This window comes from Pelodiscus sinensis, chromosome 27 (assembly GCF_049634645.1).
Source record: "Pelodiscus sinensis isolate JC-2024 chromosome 27, ASM4963464v1, whole genome shotgun sequence".
Taxonomy (NCBI): domain Eukaryota; kingdom Metazoa; phylum Chordata; order Testudines; family Trionychidae; genus Pelodiscus; species Pelodiscus sinensis.
The window spans coordinates 9,575,174-9,588,078 of NC_134737.1; the positions used below are offsets into that span (position 1 = coordinate 9,575,174).

At 41.3% G+C, this 12,905-nt stretch overlaps 1 protein-coding gene across 5 annotated transcripts in view; it reads left to right on the forward strand.

Annotated features, from left to right (window-relative positions):
• The window catches only part of USP49 (ubiquitin specific peptidase 49), a 63,234-nt gene that overhangs the window by 39,235 nt on the left and 11,094 nt on the right, over window positions 1-12,905 (forward strand). For 4 of the 5 annotated variants that reach the window (XM_075910353.1, XM_075910355.1, XM_075910354.1 and 1 more), the window contains 4 exons: window positions 812-2,225; window positions 5,249-5,453; window positions 9,799-9,907; window positions 12,513-12,718. In XM_075910353.1, the coding sequence (XP_075766468.1) occupies window positions 840-2,225; window positions 5,249-5,453; window positions 9,799-9,907; window positions 12,513-12,718 (1,906 nt within the window). In that variant the 5' untranslated portion in view covers window positions 812-839. The remainder of the gene's footprint in view (window positions 1-811; window positions 2,226-5,248; window positions 5,454-9,798; window positions 9,908-12,512; window positions 12,719-12,905) is intronic. The other variant, XM_075910356.1, reaches the window with a different exon arrangement.

A 12,905-nucleotide genomic window follows, 5' to 3' on the forward strand; every position in this document is an offset into this window, starting at 1 on the left:
CAATACTGTTTATATCAGTTGAGCATTTATCCCACTTATATTGGTAGAGTAAGTCTGTGACCCATCGTGCTATAAGTTTTCCTTTAAATTAAAAGTTTGCTGAAGTGAAAGAAAAACAAAACAAATAAACCTGGTTCAAATACAGTTATACACAGGTTGCCATAATATGATTGCATAACCTACATAAGACCTATAAATGTGGTGATTGCATTCCATTTTTTATCATTGCTGAATTTTTATATTCAACTTCTGTGAAATATTTGAAACTCTTGCTTCTGCATCCTGCCTAACTCAGATAAAAAATATTACATGGTGGGAAATGGAAAACTTCAAGAGACAAGTAATGTGATATAGAGCCTTTACTTTCAGGTTTTCATTTCAAATCTAGCCCAGTTTGGTCATGACAGTTATTTGGCATCTGTGTAGCTTTTATGAAAAAAGTGGGTAATCTTAACCCAGTTCCTAGTGGATAGGCATATCACTATAACATCTTCAAAATTTACCTCAAATTTGTCCGTTTAAGAGTGCAAGCATGTTGTCAGTTTGCACTGCCACTACCTGGGCTGTCGGCAGAAGCTGGATAGACAGTTTCACTCTTTGGAGTCTGTCAATTCAGTATCTTTCAGTGGTACTAAACATAGATTTTAAAAACTGCTGCCAGAGAGATTTGTCTGTGAAAGGAAATGCTGTCTTTGGAGTTAGCAAGACATGACTTGTCAGTATCTTTTTAGGTCTTTATCTCATTACAAAAGGCAAATGACTTTAAATTTGTCCTGTGGCTCTAAAGTCGTTTTTTCCTTTTTCTTGTAAGGTTAAAGCAGTGGAGACTTCTGTAAGACATGGATAGATGCAAACATGTTGGGCGGCTACGACTCGCCCAGGACCATTCTATCCTGAATCCCCAGAAGTGGCACTGCAAGGACTGCAACACCACGGAATCTATATGGGCTTGTCTGAAATGCTCCCACGTGGCCTGTGGAAGGTACATTGAGGAACATGCACTTAAACACTTTGAAGAGACCAAGCATCCCTTGGCTATGGAAGTTCATGATCTCTATGTGTTTTGTTACCTTTGTGAAGACTATGTCTTGAATGATAACCCTGAGGGAGATTTGAAATTGTTAAGAAGCTCTCTGTCTGCTATTAGAATTCAAAAGCATGATCCATCATCAGCAAGAAGTGGTAGGACATTGCGATCAATGGCTTTAGGGGAGGATGTGTATAGCCATCAGAGGACCCCTCCGGGACAGCCTCAGATGCTCACTGCTCTCTGGCATAGGCGCCAGTCTTTGCTAGCAAAAGCACTGCGGACCTGGTTTGATAAGAGTTCTAGAGGCCGGCTAAAACTAGAACAAAAGAAACAAATGGAGGAACTGGAGAGAAAGAAGGAAGCAGCCAGGCAGAGGCGGCAAGAGATGAAACGGCGACTTTTGGAGGAACTGGCGAACACTCCTCCTAGAAAGAGTGCAAGACTTCTGTCTCATGTTCACAGAGAGAACTTGATTCCAAGGAAGTTTAGAGAAATAGCAGTAAGTTCCCCTACCTCAAGGCGAGTGCAAAGCAGCAAATTCAAACAGTTTTATTCCATCCGGCGTAAGCCCTTAATGACTCCTGGTGTGACTGGCTTAAGGAATCTGGGAAACACATGCTACATGAACTCAATCCTTCAAGTGCTAAGTCACCTCCAGAAGTTCAGAGAATGTTTTTTGACACTTGACCTCTGTGAAACTGAAGAACTCTTAGCCAAAACGGTAAATGGAAAGTCTAGAATGTCTGGCAAGTTGGCAAATGGATCTGCTGCTAATGAATCGGGGAAGAATGATAAAATGGGGTCATATGGCAGGCAAAGCTTGCCAATTGGCTTAAACGGTGGCTCCTCAATAAGCAGGAGTTTGGAACTAATACAGCCCAAGGAACCGAGTTCAAAGCACATTTCTCTCTGTCATGAGCTGCACACACTCTTCAGAGTCATGTGGTCTGGGAAGTGGGCATTAGTGTCTCCATTTGCCATGCTGCACTCCGTGTGGAGTTTGATTCCAGCATTTCGTGGCTATGATCAGCAGGATGCTCAGGAATTTCTCTGTGAGCTGTTAGACAAAGTGCAGCAGGAGTTGGAGTCAGAAGGAACAAAGCGCAGGATCCTCATCCCTTTCTCACAGAGGAAGCTCACCAAGCAGGTCCTGAAGGTGGTGAACACCATTTTTCACGGGCAGCTGCTCAGTCAGGTATGCACATAGCTCATCACTGAAACCAGCTGCAGCTTTCAGTGCCAGTGAGCAGAGGGTCTGTTTTTTGTGGAACCACCGGATGTTCAACAGCACTTAGGTGACTCTCTAAGGAAGATTGAATTACAGCACTGTAGTAGAGCTGTTAGGGGTCTATTGGCCTTTTCAACATAAACCCCACATTTGAAGGTATCAGAACGTAGCTGTGTTTTATAACTTTAAGATGATAGTTGCATATCAGATAGACGAGTCCTCGGCCCTAGTGCAAGTTGGTTTTTGTTTTACAAAACGTGTATACTTAATTTGGCTTTTTGTTTCTTTCTGTGCTTTAAAAGGGAAGGGTGTCATGGGGAAAGGGTCAGAGACTCTAGTCTTAGCATGCCATTAAAAAAGAGCTTTTCTAAAAATGCATATTTGCAGGCATTTAGAAACTAATCCTGAGAGGTGCTGATCACTCATATCTCTACTGATTTCTGTGAGTTGCAAATGCGCCACATCTCTCAATAATTGGTCCTTTGGGTATGTGTTTTCCCTTGAGTCTTTCACATTACTGCCCAAGGGTCTGATAATAAAAGGTGTACTGAGTGTCTATTTAACCCTTCAACTACCATTGACTTTAAAGTACCATGAAAGTATTCAGCACTTTGCAAAGGATACTTTGCAGGATTGGGCCATAAAAATGAATATAAGAAACTATTATTATTACTGCCATTTTTCAGTGCTGCTTATCTTGAATTAGCATTAACAAGAAATGATGCGCATATTAATGGAGAGTATATCCTTTAGTCCTCTATTTAGAGGCGGGCTTTGGGTTTTCTGGAAAACAAGTGTTAATTTAAAACCATTGATTTTTGAAAGTTGTCTACTGTGCACATTCTCTTCATACCCTTTTCTGAATGCAGGACATTTAGTAAAAAAAATTTCATCCTAGTTGTTTAATAAGAGTTCAATACAGGTCTAGAGTCCTAGATGTAGCTACAGTGTTAGACTTCTCTATTAACAACTCTTTATGGTAGGGGTGGGGAACCTCTGGCCCCTGGCTTGCCTGGATCTGGCCTCTGAGGCTTGGAGCTCTCCTCCCCCCAGCATTGGAGAGCTTGTGCTGGTACTCAAGCCCCCCTTTATCCTACTGTGGGGATGGAGCACACAAATCTACTTGCTTGGGGTTAGCAGCCCCCGACCCAAGAAAGGTTCCCCATCACTGCTTTATGAAGTGTTACGCAATAGCATTAGTATTGTTTGAGCTGTTATAGTATATTACTTACGTGTCTCCTGCCAAAAGGTTTATTCGATGTATGTTTCGATGCAACTCCCATTTGCACGTGCTGTCTTGCATCCAAGGTGTTCCCCCACTGTGCTTTACAACATTCTTTCATTAAGACTCCTCTGAGGCTTTAAAGTTTATGGATGGGTTAACTGAGGTACAGAATCTTGCCTAAAGTCTCTCATGGCCAGTGATGGAGCTGCAAATAAAACCCAGAATTCCTCCCTGAAGGTCTCTTGCTTTAACTGGTAGTCATTGCTTCAATTACATTTGCCCTTCAGTAAGTGAACATACCTCAACATCAAGAAATCTTGTTTTTCATAAAGGTCGTTTTCCAGGTTGGTAGACTGAGTGGAACCCAGAGTAACACCAAACCTGCTTGAATATACTCTCCTTCCCTTTCTCTCATTGTATCCTTCTGCCTGCTGCTGCCTTAGTTTTAGTGCTTAACTTTTCTGCAAATTGTTATTGTTCAGCACCATCTTGCAAGACATAAGGAACAGTAAACATTTGAACTCTCTCTTCCACCCACGCTCCCATGAGCATGAGTGATGTCATAGGACTAGTGCATAAAATAGGAACTGAAACTGACCATAGCAGAGAGAGTGAATATAGATAGGGAACAAACTAAAGAAATGGCAAGAAGAGGAGTGAGCCCTACATTAGCTGGGTGAAACCTTGTTAGGGGTTGAGTTAAAACACATTCAAACTGATGTGTGAATGTGCTCTTCCCTTAAGGGAATGGTTAGGGCTGAGGAAGGTTAGGGCTGAGGGGCCACACCTAAAACAAGGTCTAATAGAATCTACTCAGAAACTGTCACCAAGTGGGCAGTAGGGTTGCCAGATGGTTTCAACAAAAATACCAGACACTCCTGACATTACATCACCATCTACATTACATCTTATTTAGAAAATACCGGACCTTTATATTTTCTCATTTCTATTTTTGCAATTTGTTTCCCAAACAGAAAGCTCAAATACTGGACTGTCCGGTTCAAAACCAGACACCTGGCAACCATAGTGGACATGGAAGATGGGGGGAGGGGGTGTCTGTGCGTTCCCCACTGAATACTGTGTATTGTGACTGGGAGGGATCAAGGGGTGTGTGAATGAGTGAGGGAAAGCGGGGGGGGGGGGAGGCAGTCAGAGGCAAAAAGCAAGAAAACCAAGTGGTAGCTGGTAAGCCCAGTATGTGTGTGACTCTGATTTTTTTGGGGGGTCTGTTGCGTGTAAGCTAAGAAACTTGTTTTATTTTTGGTTCTTCCAGCATTCGGAAAAGCAGAATGTTATACGTTCCTTGTAAATAAATAAGATTGCATCAAATAAATACCTGACTACTACTGATTTCTCTTCCTAATGGGAATAGCTCCAGAGCCCTGAATTTTGACTAGACACTTGGGTTAAAAAGGAGTTATAGTATTAAAAAATAATTTAGAAGTATTTGAGACATGCATAATAATACTTAGCAGTTACATGGCAGTTTTCATCTGAGGATCTCCAAGCACACTACAAAGATAAATATCATCCCCATATAAGTCACAAAACTGCGGTAGAGAGGTTTAATGACTTGATCAAGATGAGTCACGGTCAGTACGGGAACACAACTTGCTTCCCTGGACTATCAGCCCAGTTCCCTGGTCACTGGACTGGATTGCCCCACTTGCATAACAATAATTCTTTGGCCCATGTGAATATAAATGCCTATACTATAGGTATGTGTATACATAACATCATTTGTGTATAAACCTTTCCTTTCCAGGTCACCTGCATAACATGCAACTACAAATCCAACACCATTGAGCCCTTCTGGGATCTTTCCCTGGAATTCCCTGAACGCTATCACTCTATTGAGAAAGGGATTGTCCCCGTTAACCAGACAGAGTGCATGCTGACAGAAATGTTGGCCAAGTTCACAGAAACAGAAGCTCTGGAAGGGAGGATATATGCGTGTGACCAATGTAACAGTAAGTGAAGTGCTGATGCTTTACCTGCAGCTTAGATACACTGTCCATTGTTCCTGGTAAGAGATGTTCATAGTGCACTTTTGTGTGGGGGTGTGAGAATTGGTACCTGGATGCATGTGTGAGAGGGAAGTGTGTTTGCTATATTTTTTAAAAAATGCACATCCTTCATCGCTACTCTGTTCTGATGCAGGTTCTTCCGCTTGATAGCTTCTGCAACTTCTGTGTACCAGTTCAGAATTGATCAGGTGCTCTTTTTATCATGTCTTACATTCAGCAGCACAGATTGCTAAGAATATATTTTGATGCACTTGGTTGCTTTTTCTGCCCCACTTAAAACAGTCACAGTAATTTTTTTTGTGGGAGGGGGAAGTGTATTTGTGGAAGAAGACACACAAGGAAGATTATCATCTTTTCTTTTCTATCATGGCAGCGATGAACAAACTATCCTGGCTAGGTGCAAGTGAAAATGCTGCTTTGTCTGCAGGAGGCTCTCCCAGAGCTAAAAGTATTTTGTCGACAAATGTGCCAGCAAATAGCATTTACATATGCTGACTTCTAGCAACAGGGCTGTATTGTGTAGGCTTAACATTATGTCTCCCTCAGGAAACTATTATGTCTCCCTTAGAAAACTATTTTGAAATAACTCCCAAAATAACAATTTTGAAATAAGCTTATTCCCTGAGAAAAGCAGGAGTACAGATTTTGAAATAACCAGCCAATTATTTTGAAATAGTGGCTTGGTAGTGTGGACACTTTGTTTATTATTTTGAAATAAGCGGAGTTATTCCGAAATAACTCCCTAATGTAGACCAGGGCTCAGATGCTGTTGATGAGCATTTTTTGTCTCTGCAGCTGTAGCTTTCAGGCAGAGTGGGCCTTTTAGAACTAGGTTAGAGAGAAGAGGTGCTCATCTTTCTTTGTAACTAGTAGGTGTCTTTAGCAATGAGCTGAAATTGTTATTTGAATCGCAAATTAGTGTATTATCTCTTAAATGAAAGTGTGCATCTCGCTTCTCTTGGTTAGAATATCTCTCATTAACTTTCCTGGTGGTCTGAGCATTAAAAGGTTAGATGAGTACTGCAGAAAACATTCCAAGAATACTTGCTTACATTTTTGAATGAAGTCATTTTGAGCTTGTAAATAATCATGAGATTTAGTTATATTGGCACCTGTGTTCACCAAAACAGAATTTCAGATTCTCACATGTGGTTATTTCTGATAGCGTAATTGTATGTTCATCCAGTGGGGAGAAAATAGTGACTTATTTGACATATCGCGACTAATCAGTACAGCCGAAATAGCAAACGTTTGTGAGAAATGATTTGCAACCAGTATTTTTAATCAGAAATGTATTAAATACTTTCAAATAATCTGAGGAAATAGCCATCTGGATGTGGATAGTCTGTAAGCAAAAGAGGAAGCTAATGTCATTAGATAAATTATTTGCTGTGAATCAGTCACACAATTTGTTCATTTTGGCTTGCATCTTAGCCTTGTTTTCTGCAGTTCTTGTTTGTGCAGACCAATGTACCAATGTACTGATGTAGGTGCTTTGTAGTTAAATCAGATAAGGAAGTATTAACTGGTGGGAGAAAAGGAAGCCAGAGCAGGAGGCAGCTGGTCCTACCAGTAGATGCCAAAAATCATTGGTGGTACTGTCTGTCAGAAGTGATTAAAGAGGAGGAGTACCCTATCTGTTCTGAATTGGTGCAGTGAGATGCAGAAATCCAATTAACAGGTACATTTCTGTTTGGAAGCTGTGGCTGTCACCTGTCCATTATTTTCTTTCTATAGCTGTGTCCCTGTGCCCTGAAGAAGGTTCCAATTAGGAACAAAATATTTTTTCACCTTCTATACCAGCTTCTGTTAATAATTTTTTAAATAATGGCTTTACCATGGAGTAAACTTGCTCCCTTATGCAGGCACACTTGCCTTCTGCCCTAACAGGACTTAATATCTTGTTGAAAGCTCTCCTCTCTAACTTGATTAATATGAATCTCTTCCTCCTCTCTCTACTGCCCCCTCCCACCAAGATAGATAGACCAATTAATCCTGCACTTCACTATCTATGCAGTATGATTAGTGGGTCAAATCAATATGTCAGTAGAGCAGTGCCAGATTTTGCAAACTGATAGTCGGTCCTTTTGGATGGAGGTAAAAAGGAAACTCTTGAAGACAGGAATGGATTGTATAATGTGTTGCATATAATGCTTAAGCTCTAAAGGGATTACTAAAAAACACACACACCCCTTTTGGTAATTCCTTCAAATTGAAAAGATTGTTTTAATATTTGCTGTTTTACCCCTTTAAAAAAAAAACAAAATGAAATATCTCACTTCAGTCTCCTGAGAGACCACGTATGCCACAAACATTTAAGATAGCCTACAAGCCAAAATTGGTTGGAATGCTGAGTTACAGAGGAGGCTGAGTTAGTAAAGGTCTCTGTATTCTCTTTATGGAAAAAATGAAACACACATTTCAGGACCTTTGCTTTCCATTGGTGAGGATGGGGTTGTTTGCTAGTTATATGTGATAGTGGCTTTTTATTTTATTTTTACATTGCAGTAAAACTATTTTCACTCCACCTCAGTTTGTTAGTAATTTGCTTAAACATAAAAATCATACTCCATTGGGAAAGATATAAATGTTGTTCTTTGTTTATGGTTAAACATGGGATGCAGAGCTTTTTATAAGGATTAATAATTAGAACGCTAGCAGAGTTAATAAAATAGATACAAAATCTGATATCCTTACTCTGTTTTTTTTTTTTAAAGTCCTGATGCAATAATGGCATCAATTTTGCCTGTGCAATTAAGCCACTCCGCACTGGACAGGGAAAGAGGGAAGGAAATAGTGAGGGAGGCATTGAACACCAATGGGCATAGTGGTTGATGAATTATGTTAGTAAAAATGGAGAGGCAATCATCAGGATTTGTCCTTTCATTGTAGTTTAATTCAAGCCTGTTTAAGATGAAGTATAAAGAACCCTTCTAGAATGTAGCTTTTTTATAATGTTGTCTCTTCTCTTCCCTCCCCTCCCCTGATAGAGCTACTTCCACCAGGTTTATTGGGACAGTTATGTTTTTAATTTCAAAACAAATCTCCTAGTCGATGCAGTGTTAATAGTGGCTAAGAATTCTTTTCATTCTTTCATTGTTAGCTCTCAAATTGCTTTTGTTGGTGGCAAAGTGTTGATTGTTGCATCTTCATTGTATTGTAATCTGTACTCTGCAGTGGTAGCTCCACTCAGGGCTGTAATGAATCACTCCAGTTAAAATAAATTATTCTGTTCTTGTTGATTGTACTTTATGGCATGGATTACAACACTCTGAAGTGAGAATCAGTGCTCTGCAAACCTGGAGTTTAAGGCAGCGTGAGGGGCTAGTTCTTAATTTTATATTCCTGTAGTGAGCAAAATTTTACTTAAAAAATAGCAAATCAAATTTGACAGTGAATGGCTGTGGCAAGGAGAATTGAAGGACCAGTGTTTTAAATTGGCTTTACCCAAGCTCCATACCTTACAACCCCTTTGCTTTTATTCTCCCACTCTCACCTCCATTTTTTCCCCCTAGTGGACCACTACACTTGAAACTGCCTCTTTGATCCAGTCACCAGCCTTCACCCTTTTCTCCTTCAAGTAGCTTCTTAAAACACATTTTCCATATAGCCCTATGCATCTTATTGTCCTCTCTCCCAGGCACAAGTGAAAAATCTTCCACATGCACATATTGCTTAACCCACAGTAACCACGTGATCTTACAGTGGTAACCTTTGTCCTCAAATTTGTTGCAAGTTCTTGTCATAACTTAAACTATCAGCTCTTCAGCACAGGGACACTCTCTTCTGTCTACCTGTAAAGCTCTGTAGACAGTTATGGTGCTGTACAAAACAAAATCCATAATGGTTTTTCAATGAATTGAGGACAGCCTAGCATTATTCAGCATTGAAACTAGAGCATTCAGCTCTATGGTACCAGTCTTATCTCTTATCAGCTCTGTTGTACATCCAGTGTGAAGCACCTTGAAACTGGTAACTGAAGGCATGAAGATTATAAACAGCTCAAAAATGTGAATGTGCACCTATTTTTAAATTATGTGGTTTCCCATTCCCACAAATCCATAGGATTGGAATCCTCCTGCTTAGACGTTGCAGATGCAGGTGTTGTAAGCAAAATTCCCTCTTCTGTACCTCTATCCTTATTCCCTTTGTATTTCACTGGTAAGTCTTTGTTATGAGTTGACCTGACTAAAAAAGGAGGAGGAAGGTTTGTGATGTGCCTCTTCCTCTTTTGAAGACAGGTTATAACCCAGCCTATGTTTTATGCCATTCTTAAACTTTTTTGTAGGCAAACGACGGAAGTCTTCTCCTAAACCTCTTGTTCTGAGTGAAGCTAAAAAGCAGTTAATGATCTACAGACTACCTCAGGTCCTCCGGCTGCACCTTAAACGATTCAGGTGAGCTTTGTGGGCTACAGGTAGGGTTTAGCAAGTGAAATAATTCCATGAAAGACAATGTGCTTCATTTTGGAAAGGAGTGGTTCATACTCACTATGAAATTCTCTCCTTTTTCTTCATAGAGCGAGCAAATGAAATCTTATATGCAGAAAATATTTAATTTGCAGCAAAGGAGGCTTGTGTACTCAGTGTAATGGCCTTATTAAGATGGGTAGCTTGCTCTGAACTGAAATCTCTGCTACAAGTCCGGGTTATGATTTCCCCAGCTCATGTGCACATGCTTACAAGTATAAATCATGATGCAACCACAGTAGCATGGGTTATAGTACAACTGAGCCATGTCTAGTACAAATTCACTTGAAACTGACGAGTATATACTCTGCTGAGCTCAGTCATGCTTCGTACTGCCACTACTCATGCTACTGCCACGGAACTGCTGTTTATACTTGAACTATCTTAATGAGAAGTAGTATGAAGGTGTATATACAAGCCGGAGAATCACATCCCTATCTTTGTAATGTGGATGTAGCCCTGATGTTTTTGCAACTACAAATACTGGTTAATTGATTAAGGATACTCATGTGTACTATATCAATACTTTGTGCAGTGCATTCAGTGCCTTCCTGAATTTGCAGTAGCCTGAAACAGCTCCAAAAGGTGTGAATTGATTCTTTTGATTCAATGGAGTTTCTGCTTATAACCATTTAGATGTCAACATTTAATATCTATTTAAGTGCTGATCAAAGCACGCAAAAAAAGATGTGGTTAATCATGAAAAGTTGCACTCTGTTATAACATCTCATTTTGGAAACACTGTAGTAGGTCTTCACCTATGGATCTTGTTCTCCTTGTTATTTATCTGACCTCTACTTTTGCCACTTCTAACTCATTGTTATAGGAAATGTATCTGTTGTTGTTCTTTCCCCCTCATAATGTAGCACATGTCTTTTGGATTAATAAACCCAGCAATAGTGTAATTGTTTTGGGGGAGTATCATATTTGGGGAAGTTTCTATTTGTAACTCTGAGTCGGCAACCTATGGCTCACTAGAGAGCTAGATATGGCTCTTCTGAAGCTTCAGCCCAGCCCACCATTGCTCCTCCCAGCAGCAGGGAGCTTGTGCTGGCTCTACAGTGGGCCTGGGCAAAACAGTCCGGCCACGGACACAGCAGGGAGCCCCCAGGCAACCTCCCCTGCATGGCCTACCCCCCCACACACCGCTCAGAAAAGCAGCTGCGGGGCATTTGTTTTTCACAAATTGTGAGCAGGGAGGGGAGAGGAACTGGTGCCTCATGGCTGCTACCACCCCAAGCACAATCTCATTGGCCATTTCTGGCCAATGGAAGCTGCCTGTTTCAAGAACAGGCAGCGCGCAAAGCACCAAACCTCCCTCCCCTCAGGCTCTTAGTCACCGAGCATATGGCCATGCAGCCTGGGAGACGGGGGAGGCTCCTGAGAAACATGCTGGTCTGCTGACCTGAAGTCTTACCGGTAAGTGTCCTGGCCAGAGCCTCTCCCTCCCCCACGTAACCCAAACCCTCTGCCCCCCTCCCGAGCCTATACCCCTTCCCACACACTTCACCTCAATCCCCTGCCCCAGATCACAATCCCCCCTTAGGTAACAACTCATACCCCTGCCCTAGGTCACTACCCACACCCCAGCACTGTAATCCCCTACCCTAGGTCACAACTGCATCCTTCACCCAAACTCAGTGTCCCTACCCCTGCCATAAATAAAGACCAATGTTGAAACCTTTTGTGTCAGGAATAATATTTTACTTTATTTAAAAATGAAGCCTGGTCAACAAGCTCCCCATTTGGCCATAGCATCATAAACACCTCTGCACCCCCTCATACACCAACCCATAGCTCATACACCTGAACCCCCTGCCCTGAGCCCCTCATACCCCCATATTCCCAAACTTCTGCATCTCCAGTCCCATGCTACACTCCTGCACCCCCTTCCCCATACACCAACCCTGAGCTCATCATACACCTGAGCCACCTTCCCTGAGCCCCTCATACGCACATATCCTCTGCCCCCTGCCATAAAATTGACAGAAGACAGCCTGAATGAAGCTGGATTTGACCATTTATGATGTAAATGTTAAAGAAATGTGTGAAAAGATGGCAGCAGAAGTCCCATTAAATAAAGTCTGTGAGTACGTTTCATTTACGCTATTATTAATCATTGTCAATTATCAAGACTATTAAGTTGTATATTTTCAGCATGCAAATGGGCATTTTTATATGGCTCTTTGTTGACCACTTGTTCTGAATGTTGATGTAGTTTGGCTCTTTGGTTTGAAAAGGTTGCTGACCCCTGCTATAACTGAATCTGTAAGTGGTGCTCAGATACCACTTATACGGGGCTATCGTACATTTAGCATTTCCTGGAATTATTTCAAACTATAATAGACTTCGGAGTAGGAGCAAGAAGAAAAACATATTTTAACATCTGCCTTTCCCCAGCATTGAAGATGCTTCAAAATCTCTTAACAGATCCCCTCCCCATTCTCTCACAACCCCCTACAGCCTTATTTCTTTGTAAATCCCTTGAGTGTCTGGGGGGCGTTTATTTTGATTGCATGCATTTGTGTTGCAGGTGGTCTGGACGTAATCACCGTGAGAAGATTGGGGTCCATGTCCTCTTTGACCAGGTATTAAACATGGAACCTTACTGCTGCAGGGACTCTCTCTCCTCTCTTGACAAAGAGACCTTTGTCTATGACCTCTCCGCTGTGGTGATGCATCATGGTAAAGGGTTTGGCTCAGGACACTACACAGCATATTGCTACAACACAGAGGGAGGTGCGTGTGCCTTATTACTGGGGAAACAGATTTTAAAAGTCTGTTTAATATTGTGTTCCATAGACATAGTGTATTTTAAAGATTTATGGTCAGAGTTTTAAATAACATTCCTTGCCGTTCCGTAGCATGTATTTGTATAAGGGCCAAAGACTGCTTTTCCTTTCCCTTCTCTGTAGCTCACTGGGAT